At 35.1% G+C, this 23,494-nt stretch overlaps 1 protein-coding gene across 8 annotated transcripts in view; it reads right to left on the bottom strand.

Moving 5' to 3' along the window:
- LOC114880494 (glutamate receptor ionotropic, NMDA 2B) overlaps positions 1-23,494 on the bottom strand; it is a 174,407-nt gene that overhangs the window by 22,612 nt on the left and 128,301 nt on the right. For all 8 annotated transcript variants that reach the window (XM_029196561.2, XM_029196568.2, XM_029196616.2 and 5 more), the window contains 4 exons: positions 10,906-11,084; positions 9,927-10,341; positions 7,230-7,416; positions 6,815-6,953 (listed from right to left, as the gene is read on the bottom strand). In XM_029196561.2, coding sequence (XP_029052394.1) covers positions 6,815-6,953; positions 7,230-7,416; positions 9,927-10,341; positions 10,906-11,084 — 920 coding nt within the window. The remainder of the gene's footprint in view (positions 1-6,814; positions 6,954-7,229; positions 7,417-9,926; positions 10,342-10,905; positions 11,085-23,494) is intronic.

Below are 23,494 nucleotides of genomic sequence, written 5' to 3' on the forward strand. Positions count from 1 at the left end.
AATGAGAAATTTAATGGAACCACGGTGGCTTTTTCGGATCCTCGTAAACGAAATGAACCTTCAGACGCTCGTGGACAAAGAAGCGGAAAAATAAATGGTCCTTCGATGCGAATGAGGGGGATATAGTGGTAAAGCCTCTATGGAATCTCGAAGAAAAAAAAAAGCATTAATGTCGTATAAAATGTATAGATATGAAATATAGGAAGCTATCGACACGTTCAGGAGGTGATCAATGTTATTATGATCGCTTTGGAATTATCATTTATTGGAGATTTGATTCGATCAACAGTTTTTAATAAAAAATGTATTATTTCTTTTTTAGTAACGTATAACAAAGACTTTTAAGCTTCTACAAATATTAAAAGGCTTTTTAAATATATAAGGTATCTATTATTTGCAATCAAATTAATTTTTTTATCTATCCATGTTATCCATGATACAAATTTTATTTTATATAAAAATTTAGAATTTTTAAATAAAAATGGTAAGCTGAAATAATATTCTACAATTATTTTGTATATTAAATCTAGTTCTATGACTAATTAATTTTGATTAGATCAATTCAATAATGAAGTACCTAATTAGTTAATCAATATCCTGATAATCAATTTCGACAAAATATTATCTATCATCAAAAAGTTTCCGGACAACATCGTAACACCACTGATTATTCTAAATAATATCGGTGAATGGTTTACGATAATCAAAGAGTATAGAAAGTTCATACGAAGTCAACTAGTTTCGGCTAACCTAACGATGGAATACACTTTCACAGGAACGCGGTACACGATGAAAAGCCTCGGACATTATCAATTGTGAACGAAACTTGCCGGAAAGTTTCCTGTGTACCGCGCGATCTCGTTAGAAAGCCGTTGTTAATCACGTTCCATTAGCAGTCATACATTAGAGGCGGTGTTATGGCTTTTAGGTAGTTTATTACTTCACCAGATGCTATGGTGTCTGTAACGGTATATTAACGCTAACAAACTTCTTCTCTCGGTACTGTTCAACCTATATAGGTACTGGTTTAATTACACGCAGTATGTTAAACGTAGGGTTAGTTGATTACTCGTTAAAAACAAAAGAGGAAATTAATTTTTAAAGCGGTAATAAAATTTTTAATATTGAAAAATTCAATTAAATCTGAAGCTTTAAATTAATATACCTTGATACTTTTATATCATTGAATCATGTCAGATTCTCCATCGTTCAACTACCTCTAAGAAATAATGATTTTCTCCGTCTGCCATAAATTCAACATTAGAAATCAGAATCATCTCCTCCCTGTATCGTGTTCTTGCCCAGAAACTATGCGTTGTAGAGTCAATTGGTGGCCGTAAAACTTGATCCAGAAAGCGGGATCCATGGGGTCGCGTAAGCCTGCGGCAAGTTTCACAGGAAGTTCCTCAGATTAGAGGCGACGTGCTCCGTCGGATGGTCCCTTAACGATTATGAGAGGCATTGCCGCGATTGGAACGTCGCCAAATGTCGCAACTTCTATCAGTGGCCGCCGGAAGTGCTTTCCTAAATACTTGACGGCGCAACTGTGGCCGTAATGTCTGGCTCGCATTTGCATACACTCGTTAAATGACCCCGATTATCGCCATACAGGGATACAATTATAATTATCTGGAGCATCTAAGTTTCGCAACTTCGTATACCATAGTTCAGAACAAGTTATTATTCAGAGATTCTATTAACAAATTACAGTGAGGTTTTCTTCAAAATCGTTTGGAATTCGATTAAACACGGGACGGAAATTGAAAGCCGGAGTCTTGAAATGGTAACATCTGTTCGGCGACAACGCAATGCGAGCAATTTCCTTAATTAGCCGAGGATGCACGCGTGAATTGCGTGCCGGAGTTCTGCTGATGCCACACATGTGTGCACGCGTGTCCATCGCTAATAGGAGCGCATAACGTGTCCGTTATCGGGATCCTTTACCTGCCCACGAGAATGCCGGATCGAAGCGTTATTATCGAAACTACAGGCACCCAGTCGATCCATTTCCACCGGTTAATTAATTGTCCGCTAATCCGACGTGGATTACTACTTTGCTCGCGTCGAATTATTAACGGGCTAATCTGAGGATCAAAGAAGTCAGCTGGTTGAAGCGATAACGCTTCGCTGACGCTGTGATCCATCGTTTGTGCACCTCTTAACTCATTATCGACTAGTCGTTTGATATAACAGCGGGGAAAGTATTTGTACGAAAATAGTAATTTCAATTTTTCTTTTCAATCATCGTAGCTCTATTTCAGTAAATTCCATCTGTCGATACGAGAAAGTTGATACAGATATCTATTTTCCATTAAAATATCTGCTGTTCATAGTGCTATAATAAACGAATCCAGAGAGAATCGACGTGATCGAAATCAATTTTCTCCCCTTTATAACAAACCCTTTCTGATCTGGCTGACGTCATGCAGGACCAATCTTCGTGGATGTCAGAGTTCGTTATAATCTCGATTCCGATTCGCCCTCGCGAATCCTTTAAATGTTGCTGTATCATGGTCGTGACCACAGAGAAGATTGAAACCGATTTCTATAGGTATATCTTCCTACGACTTCGATTTTCTTATAATTGCAACGATGCACGTGCAATATGCAGTTGCATCCTTTTCTTAAATAAAACTGCATAAATATGAATCAATGTAAGTAGATCAATTTTTTCGAATATTCAGTATGATATTAAAGAAATTGATAGTCTTAAGATATTTGAATTAAAAAAAAGATATTTTGTACAAAAAATTTGAAGAAAAAATGAGCTCATTAATTTCGAGAAATCTTTTCATTAACTTTGATATATGTACGAGATCATTCTAAGCTATCACCTGCCATAAAATCTCATCTTCAGCCTACTATATATTAAAAAAGAAAGAAGTTAATCAACCATAAAAAGTGAGCTTCGTTCTATATCGAGAACAAAAGAAGATAAAATATAAGTTTTTTAATTGAAATTAAATTACAGCTGTTACGTGGCTATAATCAACCGTAAAAGAGTAACCTTTATCCTATTTTATATTGCATGATAAAAACAATTTCCAATGTAGGTTCCTTCATTAAAAGTTACAGTATTAGCCTGGTTATTTGCCAGCCTCACATTCATGAAAGTCTCAAACCACAACAGCTACAATTTCACGTGGTTATCGACAGGCCATAAATAGCTTGCTGATGGAATAGCAGGAAATCCCATTTCGGATTTAATTAGTCGTGTCCTGTTGGAACGTTGCTGAAAACACCGGTTTTCAACGTTCCCTGGTTAAATACGCCGCGTTCACCGATCAACCACTGACGAATAAAATATCGATTTCGAAACGGATCAACGCTGATTGGAAATCGACGGACAATGCAATTGGAAGTCGAAAGGTGGACGACAAATATTCAAAGCGAACAAGGATCATCGAAGGTCGTAGTATCGTTTTAGGGAGGTAAATGGCGCTATTAGTTAAAGTGGATATTTGTCTTACCAGAGGGATGATTTTAGGGGAATAAGAAAAAGAAATGTTTGGAAAGAACAATAAATCAACGTTGATCCTTTGTTAAAACCCCTGTTACCTAAGTTTCGTTTCTCTTTGTAATTAGTAGATTTAATTATTTTCTTTAAAAGACAAAGACCACCCTGGAATTTCAAAGCTTTCTTTCTTCGGTCCGAAAATAATGATTAATTGATCAACGATCAGCACTTTTCCGATGCGATATCAAAAGCAGAGTCACAAATTCCACAGAAATTAATTTTGCCATTCAGTGAAGATTGAATAAGTGGTTCGGACCCTCGTTTTTCCGACGCTATTTATCATCTCTCGTTCGCACTGAAAGCTATCGAGAATTCAAGAGTTTCCTTCGTGCTATTTAATTATTTCTTTCAACGAACCGAAAGCACCCGCTTATTGACACGAAAATAATTCATCTTGTATTGCTGTCATTTGTCTTTGCAATTTCAACTTTTAAAAAAGGTGAAACAAATCAAATCTATCAATAAAACCTTTAGACATTGATTAGTATTATATTTGCGTGAGTTGATACTGATTCAAGATTTCGAATCTATTTTAACGTAATCTATCTATTTAATGAATTAATTAATTAACGTCTGCGATAAATTCTCTCGGTGCATAATTATGACTCCAGTTTAATAATTAATTAGGTAACTCATTTCAGCTCACTAAAAATTTTTTATCTACATTAATCTTCTATTTTCATGTTATATTATGCAAAATTTAATTTCACGTACTTAATATAATTAAAAATGAGTTTGATGAAAGTGATTTCATTAAATCACTACCCCCCCTCCCAAAAAAAACGCAGAAGAAAAGAATACTTATTTACACAGCTGCAAAAGGAAAGGGACGTGGGCTGGCGATTCATTGAGGCGAGAAATGAGTCGGTAGACAAAAGAGGGAACCGTGAAATGGCGAGATCAGAAAAAAATGAGCGAAAAGCGGTGGGAAATCGGAGCTTAAGAGAGAAAGAAAAGCCGGGGTTTCGGGAAAAGGTGCAACAAAAGCATCGTGTGACGGTCAGAATACGTTTACCCAAGGATAATCCACGAATTGTATTTCCTGGAATACTACCACGGTGGTCGACGTAGTTCACCGCAATTAAATGGACATTTTTAATCTGTTACGACCCAAATCTGTCCCATTGACGCGGCGTAAAAAAGCGTTTTATCTTTTCGCCTGAATGAAATCAAGAGATCGTAAAATCATTTCGCTGCTTTTCCAAAAGGATATCTCCTTTTTGCGAACGTGAATTATGTCCGGTGAAAAGGGAAAAACATGAAATCGCTGAATACGACGTTTTAAAATGAAATCTGGTGTACTGGATGCTTTATAGAGTATCATTCATGGGGAATTGAAAAGCGGAGAACATGTACCGATGGCTAACTGATTCATAAAATTATTTCAAAATGAAAATATGAATAAACGTGTTAAGATTTTAAAATATAATCTTTTGATAGCCTCAGAAATTCTTGCTATTTATTTGCATTGAATGATATTGGATAATTATCAGCAAAATTATATTCAATGGTATAATAATGAGCACAGTCGACTTTTCTGGGTAAAATGAAGTTAAAAGGGAGTCAGAAATTTTTAAAACCTTAAATTTGATTATATTAATAATGAAAGAGATTTAGAAAAAAAGTAATTTAGAAAAATAATACCAATGAAGGTGCCATATTATATGCACCTCTATTTTACCAATGTTTCGATAAAATAGAGAAAAATAAAAATAAAAATACCCGGTTCGATAGAGAGTCGACGACTGCAATTTTATATCATGGAAACGGTCGAAAGTCGAAAAATAAAAAGGCGGTGGCAGTCACACGAGATGCAAAACGTTTCGGTCGATGTTTACGCGAGGATTTACGAGGCTAGGTCGCAAAATTGCGGCCACGAAATTCTCTTTGGAAAATATCAAGCTTCTAGACGTGCCGTAAATAAACGTTCGAACACGAAGAAGTTGAAGCAACTGCTTCGTTATATTTCTCAGCCTCGTGCGACCTGTTTCGCAGCTCTTAATTAACGGCGCGCGACTACTCGGTTGGATCAAAATAATTTTTCTGTAGAAAAATTTATAAACCGTTTTTAATAAACGCTTTTCTATTTTAAGAAGCTTTTAGTAACTCGTTTTTTTTAAAAATAATTTCTAATATTTGCATCCATAATTTCTAATGTCTACTTTTTTCTTTATAATAAGGTACTTTGTACGTTCATACGAGCTTAAAGGATCTCAAAGGATTAATGTTCGATGATTTATTTATGATAGATACGCATCCAAACATCATCAAACTCGGGGCAGGATTCGCATACTCGATCAATACCAACTACACGCTAATTAAACGTCAAATGCATCTGTTAGAAAACATGATCAAACTTTGTTTTCTCGGAGCAATCAAAAACTCGATTTGAAGCTGAGTATGGTTAACAATATCTCTTCATAACTCAAAGCTTTGCGGTGAATCATGATTCTATTTCGAAAGATAAATAATGGCTTTAATAATTGGCTCTGAAATATGAAAATTCAAATTTGCAGTGGAAATATAATTTGATATAATTATCAAATACGAATAATAATGAATTGAAACGTTGTACATAAAAGAGAATAATAGGTTATTTTTGTTTTTCAAAAAACTACCATTTATTTGTTTATACAAATTTATTTTTACCCCCCATAATAAAATTTTATGAAAGGTTATTTTCTCACGAAAATTTAACTAATCCTATGAAATTAATTTTCACCCTTACTTATTCTCCCTCCGCTATGTTGAAAATTAATTGAACATTAATCCTTTCGTTCTTCGATTAACGGGTTCAATTAACTTCATTAGTGAAATTACCGACCGATACGTTTGAATCAACTCTACTATCCACAATTTACTTAATTATTAGTGTATTAGCTCGGGATATATTAAGAGTCTGGCATGATTTGATGACATAAATTAAAAGTCTGTATCTATGAAATCAAATTTTTAAATCAATGCCAGAATGAAATTTAAATAAATCAAGATTGTTCGCTCGAATCATGAAACCACGACTCTTTCTCTGTGTTCGTCTTTTCCACCTGAATTCTCCTATTCAAGAAATCTGATATTTCCCAGCTTCGATTCCTGGGGGAATCGCTTCAGGACTTGCACATCAGATTTTATGCTGATCTTAGCCAACCCTTACCAGATTGAATCGTTCGTGTTCGGAACATAGAATTCCTAGCGTTAACGGTTGCGAATTTGTCGTTGCAAATTCGTCAATTTTTCCCACTGTGAACCGCGATGGTTTTCGGTGGAGCGGCATAAAGATTCAGAATATTTTCGACTCACCTCTTCCCAAACGAGCTGTTTGCTTACACCCGGACGGAGATTCATGATTTTCAGTTCAGCCGACTTTAAAACACCGTCTTGTGTAAACTCCACGTTCGGCTTTCCTTGGTCACCCTCAACTGAGACGTTCTTCAAATACCTGTGGAAAGATAAGAAGAAGAAGCTGTAGTTTAAACAATCATGGCTTATTTTAAAATTTCAGTAGTCTCACTTTTTGTATTTCTTTTTATTCATTGATGCTGATTAAAATTTGTTATAATAAACAGGAGATATTAAAAATTCTTTTTTCTTTCAAAAGTTTTAATTATTTTATTACAAGTGAAAGAATCAATGTTTAGAATCAAGTAATGATGTCGCAGTCAAAATGTCTGCATCGCCTGAAGCTGAAATATCTGATTGAAATAAAAATAATTACTTGAAAAATAAATCTCCAGTGTTCCAGCGAGATTCGCCAAAGCTTTCTTTGCAGCTAAGTTGTGTATTTAAACTGAGATGTTGATTATTTTCATCTTTTAAGAAGTCCTCAACACCGTATGCATAAACCTTCACTGCTGTTGTGATCTCGCTGACCAGACTCTCGGTGCTGGTGTCGAAATGTACACCTAAAAACATACATCAAACAGAAAACTGTAATTAAACATAATTAAATGCACCGTTCGTTGACGACTGATAGTTGGTCATGAGAAGCACTTTAACCAACTGAAGCTGAGTATACTTTAGCTTAGCAATGAAACTATACGAGCAAAACAGTGAAATGACGGTACAGAGAACTAAAGAATAATGATGACGTTGATGTAATTAATGAGAATACTGCAAGGGTCACTGCTGGTTACCCCGAATTTAATAGAACTGAATAAGTTGAAGAAACAAGATTTAAAATAAATTTACGTGACATTATGTTAATTTTGTAAGCTGGTAAGTATAAGGTTTAAGTTAAAAAATGAAATTATTACATTATGATTAGTTATAATGGATAATTGGAAAATTAAAATATTATATTTCGAATAATTATAATTATAAAAAAAATTCCAAGTAGCATTAATATTGTTTGAAACCTTACATTGCACCATAGAAATGAAGAATTAATTTTTGTATTTGTAATTAATAAATGGAAATTTTGGTACCGCCCAATTTCTCAATTTGAAATCATTGGATACACCCTATTCTGACAACAGATTTAAAAACCAAAAAGTCTGTTCGAATAAATGAAAGCATCTATCGAAAGTGCTCTCGTAAAACGGGATTTTTGTCAATACTGTACAACGACCTTCTGGGATTCGGACCTATTTTTGTCATTTCAGTCGATTCTCCCGCGAAACAAAGCCAATGGAAAAGTGACATCGTTACTGGACGCTTTTTTTTTTCTCTCTGCCAGAGATATTGAATTCTGAAATTCTTCTATCATCAACATCGACCACTCGTTCTATCACAGGGATTTCATGGTCGAAAAATAACAGAGGATTGAATGATGCGCGCGTAGAGAGAAGGAAACAGGGAAACAAAGATAAAGAGAAGTTTCAGTGGAATTAGAGAAAGGTCGGTCTCTTGCTGCGGTAATTTCGTTTCATAAACGTTATTACCGTGCGCGTCTCCCTCCTGAGGCTTGTGAAATTACCCAACGGGGAAGATCCTTCGGGGTATGCAGTTGTTTCAGGTGCAGATTGTTTCGTATTGCACGTAAATCTTGCTCAAGCAAGTGATAAACGTATGTGCATGGTAATTAGATTTTCAATTAAATTCGCAACTTGTTATTTCACTTTCAAATCACTCGAATTCTACCACGGAGTGACGAATAAATTACCATAAATGAATCTCAAGTGTTGCTTACTTCGATTGAAAATTATTATTTCTTGAATTTTAATAAATCAGTCTCTAGTGAAAATAATGCGAAATTTTCTTTTTCATCAAATACTTTTTACACTTGTCTTGAAAATTCTAAATAATAATTTAAAAATTAAATGATCTTTAAATGATCTTTAAATGATTGATAATCTAACAAAGATTTCCATGGGCTGTCCGCTAATAGTTACAGTTTAGATCCCTCGTTTTGATGCTTCAAGTAGTAAAGGTCAACGTTTACCCCGTCCATTTAACTCTGATCGAAGAGCGGAGGAAACTGGTTTCGTGATCATTAGAATTGCGCTCGATATTTCGAGTGGGCAGCCGATGAAAAGAACACTCAGCAACTAGGCGAGAATCACGGAAATCGGAAATTGATGTCTTCCTCGAGATTTCAATTCCTCCTCCGAGGAATAAATTCATCGAATTCTATCCTACGGGAATATATCGAATGGTGTTTGTTATACCTTGAATCTATCCTAGCTACAGAAGAACATTCAAATATGACTCCTCTTCATCTTCGATTTTTGTTGCATAATGAAGAATCGTTGGATCAATTCTTCGATAGTTACAAACGATGCTTCGTATTCATATATTTTGTACCTGTTCGAATCTTGTAATTCCTTTATTCTATTTTTTTCATTTCAAATTTCGACAGAAATTTTAATGAAAAACAGTAGCACTTCCCAGGAACGTCATAAATTTTATCCAATTTCAAGTTCTCTGCTTATTACCCACAGAAATCTAATCAATAAGCAATTAAAACTTGGAAGACCTTCAGCTGGCAAAAAATTACACATCACGAACGCAAGCACCATTTTTCAAGAACCAGAGAGGAAAACTAATTGTTCCCTACACAATTTTCCAACAAACCAATCAGAAAATTTCATCAAAAATTACGCGCTTAAAATATAATGATCAACAAAACTATAATTTATATTCCAAACAAATTTTCTATTACTCTGAAAATTTCCTTGAAAATGTAAATTACCTTCGAAACTTCAGTGGAAAGCTAAAAGTTTACCAGAATACGAAATTCGTGCTAAAATTGAAAATTCACGAGAATAAAATTTTCGTTCCAAATTACAAATTCATTGGAATGAAGGTTTCGTTAAAAAGCTCTGCAAAGTGAAACTTTCAAATATTCAAAGCATAGCAAAAACAAAGTTTTCGTTGAAAACGAGAAAATAAAAAGTGCAGGCATCTCTTGTTCCTCCAACCATGGACGATTATTTTTCTATATAAAATCACAGACTAATTTCGTATAACTCACCGAGCATCCCGACCGGAAACTTGCTAGGTGTATGCAAGTTCTCGATAACACTCTGCGTCACAACCCACACGTAATTTTCCCCAGTGATTTTGTAGTCGTGGGCGGCGGTCAAGATATGGGTGGCCTCCTCTCTGGTCGAATAAAGCAGCATCACCCTGGATTCGCTGTTAACCAGCTCGAGAAGATCGTGCGGCTCGGTGACCAAGATTGCGCTCAATATTGTGAACTTAAAGGTGTCCTGCATGTCGGAGATCCTTTCTCGGACAGCTTGCACGAAATCGTCGTGTCCTGCGATCTGTGAGGTAACCACGCTGAATTGGTGCCATTTGTACCTCTCGAGGATGCTCAGCATCGCGGCGGTTTGATGTTCCAACGAAGGTGCCAATTGCAGCTGCAGGTTACTCTGCGAGGCTCTCTGAAAACAGAAATCCGAGGCGTTTCGTTGAATAGAAATCTTCATGATAAAAAGCTGCTGTGATTTTCAAGGATTTCAGTATTTCTGTATTTTGAACCAACGCTAGCCATTATTTGAATTTCGTATAAAATGAAAATATTTTTATAGGAAATAGGTGGCGAAATAAAATAAATTTACACAATAAATTAGTCTTTTACTGATTGAATTTATTTAAGCCACATGAAAAGGCACGTCTTTACTCAACGGAGAGAACTATAAGAATGAATATCGAGAACGAAATTGCGTTATGCATTCGTAGACCTTCTGGGTCCCATTTCACTTAGTCTAAACAGTAACTGAGTATAAAGAACACAGCTGTATCCTCTCGACTCGAAACTTGAGAGTCAAATATATACAAGGATATTTCAAAAATAATTTTTGTTAATAAATCAACAATTTTTAAATAGTAAATGAAAATAGAAAATATTAATAATGTATTTGATAGAAAATACTATTCTCTATTTTTCTTTTTTTTTTTTTTGGACAGCAGAGTAGAGTACTGACGAAACGTTTCGCTCAACTCACCCGTTCTAATCCCGAATTATCGGCATTCCAAGCAATTACTGGAATTCCCAAATAGCCAGCCAACTGCAAAAAGTATTGAGCACTGGCAGTACTGCGACCGTATTGTTCGTAGTTCATCAGGTACAGAATGGCTGACACGTTCATTGGTAAAAATTCTTCGCACAGCGAGTCCAAAATTGCTGAAACATATATCATTGATCGCTATCATCTGGAATTATCTATCTTCATGATTCTGCACGATTCGATTTTCATTATAGTATTCAAGGTATTAATACGTACTCATCATACTCGTACGTTTTTAGAGAGATTTCATTCGAACGTGGTATAATGGTTTTATTTGATGAATGATTTTGTCTAAAATGTATCAATAACCAAATTTGATATGAAATATAAGTGGCATTCGTATATGTGTAATATTGTACATAATGGAATAAGTTGTATCGTCGTAACAAAATTTAGTTACCACGTTATTATGATTTCACGTGGAATATTACAATATTATGCAAATTATGAATGTACATAGTCTGTTACAATCTGTTAAGCAAATTAGATTCATGTTACTGTAATATATTACATTGGATCAGGATCAAAATCGAGAATACTTTCACTCAATTATTACATCGAAATTATTTATTATTTTTAATAAAACTTTTTGAAATTTCTTATTGCTCGAAAAATAGAAGAGTTTTATTTGTCACACGCGTAATGAAAAGCACACTTTTCTTATTTGGATTGCATAATTTTTGCATCAGATTTAAATAAAAGAAAGATTTTCTCAGATTCACGTCGTGGAATATTCATTGATTCTGTGATAGAAACTTTGAACTGTGAACTAAGCTACTGACAAACTTGGGAAAAACTATTATATTGGTGGGAAAGGTCCATTCCATTTGATTAGAAATCAAATTACCCATCTTAATTTACTTCTAAAATCTGTAAATAAAGAATTCTTAAATAAGAAATATATTAACAAATTTTAAACGGAGAAAGTGAATGTTGTAAATATTTCTGCCTGTAAATTTTTAAAAGAGTTTTTAGTTAAAGTCACTGGATATTACAGGATTTTAAATTCAATCTCCGTTAAAAACACTAAAGTAACATACAATATGTTTTGTTTTAACTTTTGCATTATAAATAAAAGCACTTTCATCGTATATACCATGCTTTACACTCCTATAAAACCATCATAGAAAACGTTCCGTGTCACTTCATAAAATAGGAAACACTTAAAATGTTATAAAACTTCATACTGCGTTATTTAACTCTTGGGTGGCGGACCATGGAGAGAGCCCCAATTTTAATTCCATTTTGTATATCAATTCATTTTCTAAATTACACTGATCCTTTAAAAATTATTCTTGCAACATATAAAACCTTTTCGTTTAGAAATGATATATTTAACTTTAGGTTAATGTCTATATTGACCCAGACTTCACTGTCCAAGGATTAATAACCATTTAAAATACTATTCCTTCTCTCGAAAATTCCAAAATTATTTTTCTGTGAAATATATAGAAATGCTATATTGTTCTGAAAAACTACCGAGTATGAATATTTCTGTGATTCACTGTACGTAGCTTCTACTTTCTAATACCGGCTGATCGACCGACTCTATTGATACGTCTGACCACACGTGTCGTGCATTCCTGTGGCGCATTTATGGCTGAGAAATTCCCTGAGTTTTTCCACTGCTTGAACCTCAGGAACACGTCCGTGCTTGAGTTCCATGAAAGAGAAATAGAATCCCTTTTATTTTTCAACGTCTATCTTATACCATCGTTATTGTAACAAGCACTCCTTCCGAAGTGATTTCACGAAACTTTCAGTGAGAAGCAAACGTGACCTACATCTAAGGATCTTCTATGAAATCTTTCTTCTACGATATCGAGATTTTCCTTCATACTGATATAACAATTCTATTGTTTTAAACAACTGTTCTGTCTACTATGTTTATAATACTCTATTTTTTTATTATTCTATTTCAACAATTAGAGCAATCGTAGGCTGATTAAACGTTGAATAAATTGTTTAACCCTTTGACTGTCGTATACTCTAATAAAAAAAGATTAAAAATAATTATTTTATTAATTGACAATATCGAGGCTAATTTTCATAAAATTCTCCAAAGAAGATATTCCTATCTGTATCGAACGAAAAAGTAATGTATTACTGCTATTATTGTGTGCAACATGTGGGTTGAATGGTATGTTTTTCCTATGAAAGATTGAGTTTCGTTGATCGTCGACATATGTATGTTGTTGGTTTCTGACACAAGTCAACCAAACTGACGTATGTTCGAAATGCTGAAACAATAACTGGTATTCAGTGTGTCAGACACGGCTGTTTCGTGTTCCAGAATGCACATACCGAATCGCCAACAAGAACAGTCATTTTGCGCAATTTACTGGTTACAAGCAGTAATATCAATGATGTATATTATAACTTCATTTGTATTGATTCTGATTAATTAGTAACTTCAATCAGCCGAATAATATGTGTCGAAATGAGCAACTCGACACAGAAATGATTTTTAAAGGAAATTCACTGTATCTCTGATATTATTCTAAAGAATTTTATAATTGCAACTATATTAAATAGTATCGATTCGCGATTGAAATTTCTAATAAAAGACATTCAAATTCCTTCGTGTATTAAATCACGTAATCTTATTTATCCGTTTAGTTAGGAAATTTCATAAACATCAAACCGAACAATCGCAGATCACGCGTATTATCTCGTTACCGTCCAGAAAATGCTTCATTATACTCGACCTACTTAATGGAAGCCCTATAATAACTCGTCTGCCACGAGCACGATGTTTCGTTCGACGCGAAATCCGCTTTAATGACGGAATGGCATTAAATTTGCAGGTCAATAGCACGATTTATCCAATAGGATCCTCTATGCGTAAGTTTCGCCCTATCGCGAGCCGAGAAAGAGCTTGTAATTCGATTATCAAAGGGTGATAATCAAAAGCATCGTCTATAATATTGTTAACGCTATAAAACGTCAGCAACGTAACTTCGAAATTTTCACTATAATGCTGATATTCGAATTATCTAATTCCCCTGTGATACTAATATTTAGGTGACATTAAATTAATTTTGTAGATGATATTTTAAAAATAATTGTAAATTTAAATTTCTATACTATTCTGCCATTTGTTTAACTCTTTCGCTACCATAATGGCTAACTAAAGACGTCCAATATATACATATATATTACAAAAAATAGAAATTTTTTAATGCTATTATAATTCAATAGCTGTAATTAATATTATATGGTTTATAAATAACCCCATATTTCTACGACTATATTTTTACATGTACCTGTTGGACTCGGCGTTAGCCTCATCTTTGTCAACCGTACCGCGTCCTGGGTGAAGTTGTACTTATCCAGAAAGCTGAACCTGGTCTGTCCCTTCATCTGGGGTGAAGGACGGTCCTTGGTCCGGTGCAAGGGTCTGGCGTGACCCCTGTGGAGGCTGCTGACCGAACGGTTCACAGCCTTCGTGTACTCTCGCACACCGAAGTTCGTGTGGGGCACTACCAGGCCAATGGTCAAATTTGGAAGCGATCCATTTCGATTTCTCTCGGATTCACTCATTCTCGATCGCCAGCCACAATAGGCGGGGATCACGAACGCGGCGACAATCAGAATAACCTCGACTCGCATCTTTCCTTTCCTCTCAGACTTTTCTCTGCTTGCCGTTTCACGCTCGTATCACATCGACGAACAAATCATTTCGCGCCGATTGAAAAACGAGATCGACGATTAAGCCATGGCTTACGAAAGTTAAATTAAAGATTAAGGAGATCGTCAATAGTCTTGAGAATCCTTCGGTACGAATTAAACTTTGCCGAAGGATCGAAGCGGGATTAAGATCACAATAAGGGGGACAGCGAGGTGATTTGCAAATTTTTTTCGCACTCTAGCCATCTTTCAAAGCATGGAATTGGTTCGAGATCGTTAAAGTGATCGGTGATTTCTACATTCCTCGGTATGATTTACTTAAAGCCTTTTTGTTCTGTTGAATTTGATGGATTCTGATTGATGCTCGTTGTGCGTCATTCTTTGAACACTGACTGTTCCAAGATTGTCGACGGTACTTTAAAACACTCCGTATTGCACGAGACGATAAGACACTTTTGATTTATTTTTTTACTTATATAGATTACTATCTAAACGACGACTTTTATGTTTCGGTGGAGGAAGACGACGATTTGATTTCACGGTGGTTTGTTATTTGGTAAAGGTGCGGGGGGGTTGAGTCGTTTCTAATGTATCGGAAGACACTGCAAAAGATAAACGTATCTCCTTAGACCGGTGTCGTTTGAATTTTTTACACTTCGTTGACGATGGAGCCTCGAATACCATTCTTAATAGAGCGGAATTTATAGAAATTTAATGTCTAGACTTTAGAAAATCAATTTTTCACTATTATACATAAAATTTGCAAACAATTTTTCATCTTCAAGTACCGGAAACCCTAAGACAATTCATCAATTGGTCCTTCCAACAATTCTGACGAGAGAACGTCTCGTGTTTCCGTTCAACAACGATTCCGAAGTTGGATTCAAATCTAGAGAAAGTCATTATGAGAGGTTGCCGGAAAGTTTCGACGGTACAATCGAGTACGCCTTCCGTGGAACGGCGATAAGATTGGCTGGAAGTAATTACGGGGCCCTCAATTAAGCCGACGCCCGATAATTTCGTGCGAGGTTCTGGAGCGTCAGAATCACAACGAAGGTAATTATTGAGATTTTCGTCAGGTAGGCTGACAGGAGCCGCCGCGCCGTGTAATTCCATCTTAATTGGTAATTACGGAAACCTATCAAACGGTGGGTTACTTTATACCGGTCATATCGTCCCCTGTTTTCATCCTTCACAAAATTGACGGTCCACCTTGCACGAATCTTCCTAATAAAGAATTGTTTGTTCAGTTTTATCGAACGAAGAACAGCAAGTCTTTGATGAAAGGCCACGTCAGGATTATTAATTTCAAACGTTTGATTTATGAATTTATTTATCATGAATGTTTTTCGAATTATCGTTGTTCATAGATATTTCAAAATGTTACTTAGGATAATTGGACGAAGGAAAGCAATATACAGTTACTATACATTCAATGAAACCTAATTTTATCCATGGTATCTAAGGTAGATAAGCAAAGGGTTAATTTGGTTACAGAGTACCAGGAATCGATATCTAGAAAGGGAAACGGAGAATCTCGAGAAAGCAAAATAAAACAAACAGGGTAAATGAAAATTGTACTCCTTGTATCGAATTCATTGGAGGTTTACAAGCTGGATACTAGCGTTAACACGATGAGACCGGCTACCAAGAATATCCAAGTCTGTTTGCCAGGAACTCAGACAAGTTTCCAGGCGACGTAGTCGCGAAATTACCAGTGGAAAGTGGGTCTAAAGTTATACACCGGGAAAGATAGCAACGTGAAGTTTGTTAAGAATCTGGCTCCACGAGGGATCACCGTGGAAACTTGTATTTTATATGGTCAGTAGAAATTAAGAGGGAACTTCACTTCTTGGTTATCGAGTTCGTTTCATCTAGATGACATTCATTGGGATAGAGAAATGAAATAATTTCACGAAGAATAGGAGCGAAAAAAACGAAACGATGGCTTCAAGTAATTGTAATACTCTAAGATCTTAGATGTAGTCGAAAATGGTGCCGCACGATTTCACGAGAAAATGATGGAGGCCCCCTTCGTACCTGTGTCGAATTTTCAACGAGTTCCTATTCGTTGAATCTCGAACACGTTCCTCGGCCGCAAATGAAATCCCCCTAGGCTATCCCGAGGAACGCAATTTCCCTAGGATAGATCAGATTGGATTTATCTGGCGTTCGTATAAAGTGTCGATAACACGATTCGTCGAGATATCCCGTCGCGTCGTTGATACTCGACAGAATCTCGTCGATAGCCGGCTGCTCGACGTTTCGACTTTCCGTCAGGATTATCGGGATAAAATTCACCCTCTGTGTCCGAGCTGGGATTCCAGCTCGAGATTCTAGTCTTCTTTTATTTACACCGAAGCAGCCGGATAAATTATGGGACCGTTGGTAGCAATGGAAGCGAAACATTCAACGATTCCGTCATTGGATAGCCATTATTTTAACTTTTTTCATCGTTGCTCTATTCAACCCTTTCGTTGAGATAGAGAAATTCATTCCAATAAACAGACTGCATCCGAATTATTATAAAATATAGGTCAAGTGTTAATAATTTGATTACTTATTTGAGCTTTGAATAGTAGAGGAGATCCATTGTTCAATTAAAATTTAATTAAAATTAGTGATACCCAAAGTGATAATAGAAAAATTCTATATTCTAAAATTTCAATATTACTTATGAAAATTAATATACAAAAATCATTATGAATGTTTGATTAAAAATTAAGGGAATAGATAGCAAAATCACGTTATTAGAGAACAAGAGTAAGAGTAACATGTGAAATCAATTTCTCGACCAATAAGATTTTCCAACCCAAACAAACTCGCCAGTTCGAAGTGCAGTAGATTTACTCCGATAATTGAAGGGAGAATCGTCGACGTGTCATGGGTTCGTGAGAAATTAACCATCGTTAATCGATATTTCACAGGCTAATGGCTATTGCTATCCTTAGAGTGTGTGGTTGCTCGGTGACACGGAGCAAACATTTTCGAAGAAAAATGTTCTCGTTACGAACTTTTCTGGCTTCCGGTTTTGACAGCATCCAACAATATTTCATGGATTTTCGCTGACATAACACCAGATTACTCTTCACGTTACTCTACTATTGCAATTGCTTTATTTTTCTGGATTATCGTCACCTATCATCTGTTCTCTGTTGAAATTTTGTTAATTTAAAGAAGAAATTTCATATTGTAAACAAAGATCAAAGTTTGTAATTATATAAATTAATGATTTTTTGTGAAATATTTTGAAAATTATTAAAATCAAACTGTTAAAGCTGTAAAATTTTATTCTCTATACTTTGAAGAAAATTAATACTCTAATTAGTAATTAATGCATAAATAAAATTTGAAATATACCCATATTTTGTTTCATTATTTTCAAGTTAGTGTATTTTCGGTAATAATTCCCAAAATAAAGATAAATCCTTGAATCAGATAAATTCAATACCCTCAATAGCATCAAAAGAAAATTACATTGCACACAATTGTCCTGTGGCTTACTCTTCCAACGAATAAACGTCAAGTAGAGCCCTGTATTCAAGAGAATACGAGAAAGGCACAACCGCAATGTTCAACCTTCAAAGAAGGAGCTTTGTGACCCTCAATTTCCTGTCGTAGCAACAATTTCCTTTGCTAAGAACACGCTTGGACCGTCGGTTGTTGCGTTTTATCAGCCACAATAGATCTCGATTGAATTCACCCTCCAAATCTCTAAACTACTCGGTCAAGTATTCGCAATATTGTGTTATACTGGATATCCAACCACGTGAACTCGACTGTGACTTAGGATAATCCCCTTCAATACACGGTGCAACGAAATGTATCATGCACTCGAATTCATAATGATTTTTGGTTGAAAATGTAGGTCAAGATAGACATATCATTTTCTGGATAAATAATTTCAAAATTTTACCAAGTATAATACAATATTTTATGAATACAATACAGTATTCAACAAAGCAGACTTCCATTGAAAAAATTGTGTTACAAGGGAAACAGGAATTCTGAAAATTTTAATTTTGACCATATTAATATTAAAAGTAATTTAGAAAAGAAATACGTACAATTTTTAATTATTAAATTTCATAAAATTAGCAAGTATGAATAATAATTATTAGTAAGATATAATTAAATTATTGTTAAATATACTAATACATTATTAATAATTTATATTATGACGATATTAATATTAAAAGTGATTCAATAAGAAAAATCATTATCAATTTTTAAATTTCATAAAATTTAGTATATAATTAGGAACTGTTAATAAATTAATAATAAATTAGTAATGAAAAACGCTGACCAATCAGAGGGTGGATAGAATGCAGGTTGAGCTGCGAGAGTGTCGGTTACGAGAACCAAGCTCGCTCGTGACTGCAAACAAACTACTTGACACGGCGTCCGTAACATAATATAAACATAATTTCCGTCACGCTTGGTTTGTACCCGACACTCTCGCAGCTGAGCCTGAGCGCTCTGATTGCTCGCTCTTTTTTTTATTAATAATTCAATTATCAAAGGAAAAAGTTGCTCAGAATCATCCCAGAATGTCCATCCCTAATCAAACACCCTGTAGATAGGGCCTCTTCTCCCTACATCGCCATTTTGCTTGGAAAAGGGAAGAAAATGGAACTCCGGAAATCCGGAAATTCATGAAGTATTTATAAATATATCGATAATAATAAAGATTTGAAAATATTGACCTATTTACAATTGCCCCAAAATATCCAGTTTGTTTTCTCTCCTCTTTTCTCTTACCCTATTGTATCCAAAGAAAAGGGGGTAGTTTCTACTCTGACACACTATTACGAAGGATAACGATAGCCGGTCAATTCAAAGAGTTCGATTATTGAGGAACATACTTTCTTTCCAGCCATTCAGCTTCGAATTCCAATAAGAATAGAAACGTCGAGTCAGACGAAGGGATAAAGCCATCCCCTCGGAAAATGTCGTATCCTGATAGAGCCTAACATTTCTTCCAGCCGTTTTCTCTAGCAATTCTTATAGATTAGTCGTAGAAAAGGTTGATGGATAAATCAGTGGTGGATACTTGAGAGCTTATAACGATTGTTGGCAAGGGTAGCTTGCTTTCTTTGTTCGTTATCGTAGGGTGGATTTCATTGGTCACAAATCGCATGATTTGCTGTTATATTTGAAGTAAATGGTGAAACGAAAATGAATTTTGTATTCTTATAATGGTTTTAATATTTCAATCATAAAATTTCATTCACCAAAAAATCATTTAATTTTCCAACAAAACACAATTCTTCAATTTGGGAAATAGGAGTGAAAAAAGGAACAGAACCTGCGTTGAACTTTGATTTCCACAGCTGCGGTAACAGATGCAAATTACTTATAGCCAATTCGATAACAGCCGTGGGTGCAATTAAATTTCATTTGGAATCGGCGCTAATTACCCTGAAATCAGCATTAGTCGATTTCTACCTCAAAATCGTCCGAGTACTCCATCGACGAGCTTTTCATATGCACGGATGAAAATTCTGTCGAAAGAAAAGATTTAACGGTGCAATGCAGCATAAAAAAAGCAACGATAACAAGGAGTAACCAGGAAATTCTAACCCGGGCAAGTCGCTGACGACGTTTAACTGGCGAAATCAATTTCCTGGAGTGCACTAGCTCGATGTTTTGGTAAGAGCACTTCCGCTTTAAGTTGTTTGCGAGCTAAGACTTCCCGGGAAACTGAAAAATAAGTCGAAATGCTGCGATGTTTCTGGTAATAGATATATGGATATAATTCTTTGGTAAATAAGAAATGATTAATGTTTTTCCTTCGCGACACTAGATTCACCCCTGAATTTATGGTGTCTTTTTGATTAATTAATCAGTTCAAACATTGGAGTGTAAAAAATTAAATTTTCAAGACTCGTGTAAATAATTCTTAGTAGATAAGAAATGATTAATTCTTCTCCTGTGACACTTACTTAACACAGAATCTGCGGTATCTTCTTGATTTAATTAATTACTTGCAACTTGTATGTTCACTACTTAGTTATAACTTAAATTCACTAGCAATTTATTTATTAAATTTCGGTATAAACAAGCAAATTAAAAAAAATATTAATTTTGAAAGTGGAAAAAGAAAATTCAGTAATTAAATTCCAGGCATTTAAAGTAATGTTAATATTTTTCTTCTTTCTTAGATTCTTTCTGTGAAAACTATCTCCTTTTCCCGAATAATATCCGTAAAGTAATGTTCATCGTTAACCTCAGAAGCCTTTCTTTGTTTCATTCGTAATTTAATTTGGCTCGTAACACGAAGAAGATTCACATTGGAATCTCCAGTGCGATACTCATTGGATGAGGATTTCACGATTCTCGTAATGGCAAAGCTGTCATCGTTAACACGTTTAATATCAAGATATCGCACCGATGAAAATGTAATGCCGCAGTAATTGCAGACAGAAGCCAGAACAATGACCTGACAGCTTCGATTTACAGTGAAAAACAGAAGAAATTCGCTGAACCTTAATTATTCCATTCGATATTATTTGAGCTTTCCCACATTTTAATACATTCTATAGATAGATTACTATTTTTAATTAGAGCAAATCTACTTTAATACCAGCATGTATTCTGAATTTCTTAATATTTGAAATTTGAATCATAATAAAATCTATAAAGTTCGAAATTGTAAATTGAGACTTGAAGTGAAAAATATAATTATACATGTGTTGCAGCAGCATAACAAAAATTTGTATTCTTTCAAACTTAACAAATAAATTTCGATAAAGGCACATAAAGGAACATAAAGATATTTTAATTACTTGGAACGATAACCTGACTTCAGAATTTATGTAGAACACAAGATAGAAGTTCGTGCTTCAAACACAGTATTTAAAATTTCAATTACAATCTCTGAGATTTGAAAATTAAACCTAAGAGTTCAAGTCAACAATAACTCGTACAAGTTTAACAATTCGCATTTCTTTAAACTTAAGAAACGAAATTTTAGATACCTTAAGAAATCACTATTTTAATTATTTGAATCAATAACCTGAATTAAAAACCATGAATTACAGACTCACTGTTTGAAATTACAAATAGATACTTATCAAAGAAAAAGTGTGGTATAATAAAAACTTGCAAACTCAAAGAAGAAAATTTCCATGCTCCAATTCAGAGGATCGAAAATCTATAGGTTGTTTCCGTGGCGACATACGAAAATGGAATTCAAGCGTACAGCAGTTGAGACGGCCATAGATTTTGTTTGCATCCGAAGTAGGCAATTACCGTAACACATCTTTCATTCCAAATGTCCTTTTCTTTAAGCGTTTCCTCGTGTCGCCACGAGCCACCCTGTATAGGGATTTTATCTGATAATTTATCGTAGTAGTTGGGTGACCCAAACGTAAGACCTCAAATGATTGCTATATTTCTTTCTTTCCTAATGGAAAAATATTGCTCCAGAAGGGAGTATAACATATAAATGTTTCAACCTATTTCTTACAAATACATAATAGCTCTTTCAACAACAACAAAAAAAGGAAAAATGAGCACACCTGTAACAGGTGTTTTTATTATTTTAACGCACCTCTGTATAAACAATAGAAATCTTCTTTTTTTATAATCTAAGTAGTTAGAAAAGATTCCAACAACGGTGAGAGATGAAAGGGGCCGCGTGCTTTAATTACATCCTGTTACCAAACGTTTAACGCAAAACGACAAGAACCTGTAAGAGGGTATTACGAACAATCGCGAAAACATTTTAAAGGATTACTCGAGCAGCGTTCACGCCCAATTATGAATTAAATCCTTCTCGAGCACGAATAGCAAACAAAATTTACGGCAACGAAAATGAAAGCAAACAGTAGCGAGTAGCGAGTTGGAGCAATCAAACATCGACTACGTGTTTCCCCAACGTTTCCACAAACATTGAGGGCGAACGTAATATCGAGCGAACAACGAAATATCCCACGCACGGGAAAGGAATTGTTCTTTGCGAAAGAAAAGCCAGTGGATTTACCTCGTGACTTGCAATTTTCAGGGATACCCGCCGTGAATTGCAAAAATATAGGTACCCTTTCAATTAACCTTTCAGATCTGACGTAGATGAATACTAGCGATCAGATCTGGCGAGGTAGGGAGAGAAGAATCCTGAAAATCTTTATTTTGAAGAGGTTTCCAAACAAAAAGCAATTGACATTACGAATTGCGACGGTGTATACAGAGGGGTGTGAGAAAAACAGATGAAAGAACAAAGAGTAGATTGCGTGGGTGTAAGAGCTTATCGACTGGTATCGAGAGATTAATCAATGTCTCCCCGACGCGTGTCCATGTGACGACACATTGTTTCCAAGCTGTGAAAAAAGCCCAATTTTTCGCCAGTCAGAGACGCTCTTGACCCCTTATCAGAAATGGGTGTTTCTGACAAAAAGTGGAGAACGTCTGGAAATCGACGAATCGAATTATGCTGATTCATTGGAAGCGTTAGGAATTCAACGTACGCGTTTGAAATAGAAATTTTCAAGATAAAAGATTTCGAAAATAGCCGGTACATCTTAGGAATTCACTGTGTAACGAAGTGCTTTTAGAGTATGGAGGTACGAAAGTAAGGTTTGAGGGATCGCTTTTAAGAACAGCCACGTTGCAGAAAGGGTGTCTTTAAGAGACAAAGGTAGTAACAGCAAAGAAAAGGGAGAATTAAAAACACTCTCAAAGCGTAATTGCAGGTTCCCTTGTTACTTTATTCGACACAGAACCAGGATACTTTTAATGAAGCACCGAGGACGAATTTACCAGATAGCCTATTTGTATGCTAACGTCGACTTGTTTCCGGCACCCAAAAGCTCTTCTAATGAAATACAAATGGAAAGTATTGTACACGTGAAATTTCCGATTTTAGGATAACTGAAAAGTTTATAAAAATGTTTGT

Source organism: Osmia bicornis, chromosome 5, assembly GCF_907164935.1.
Source record: "Osmia bicornis bicornis chromosome 5, iOsmBic2.1, whole genome shotgun sequence".
Lineage (NCBI taxonomy): Eukaryota > Metazoa > Arthropoda > Insecta > Hymenoptera > Megachilidae > Osmia > Osmia bicornis.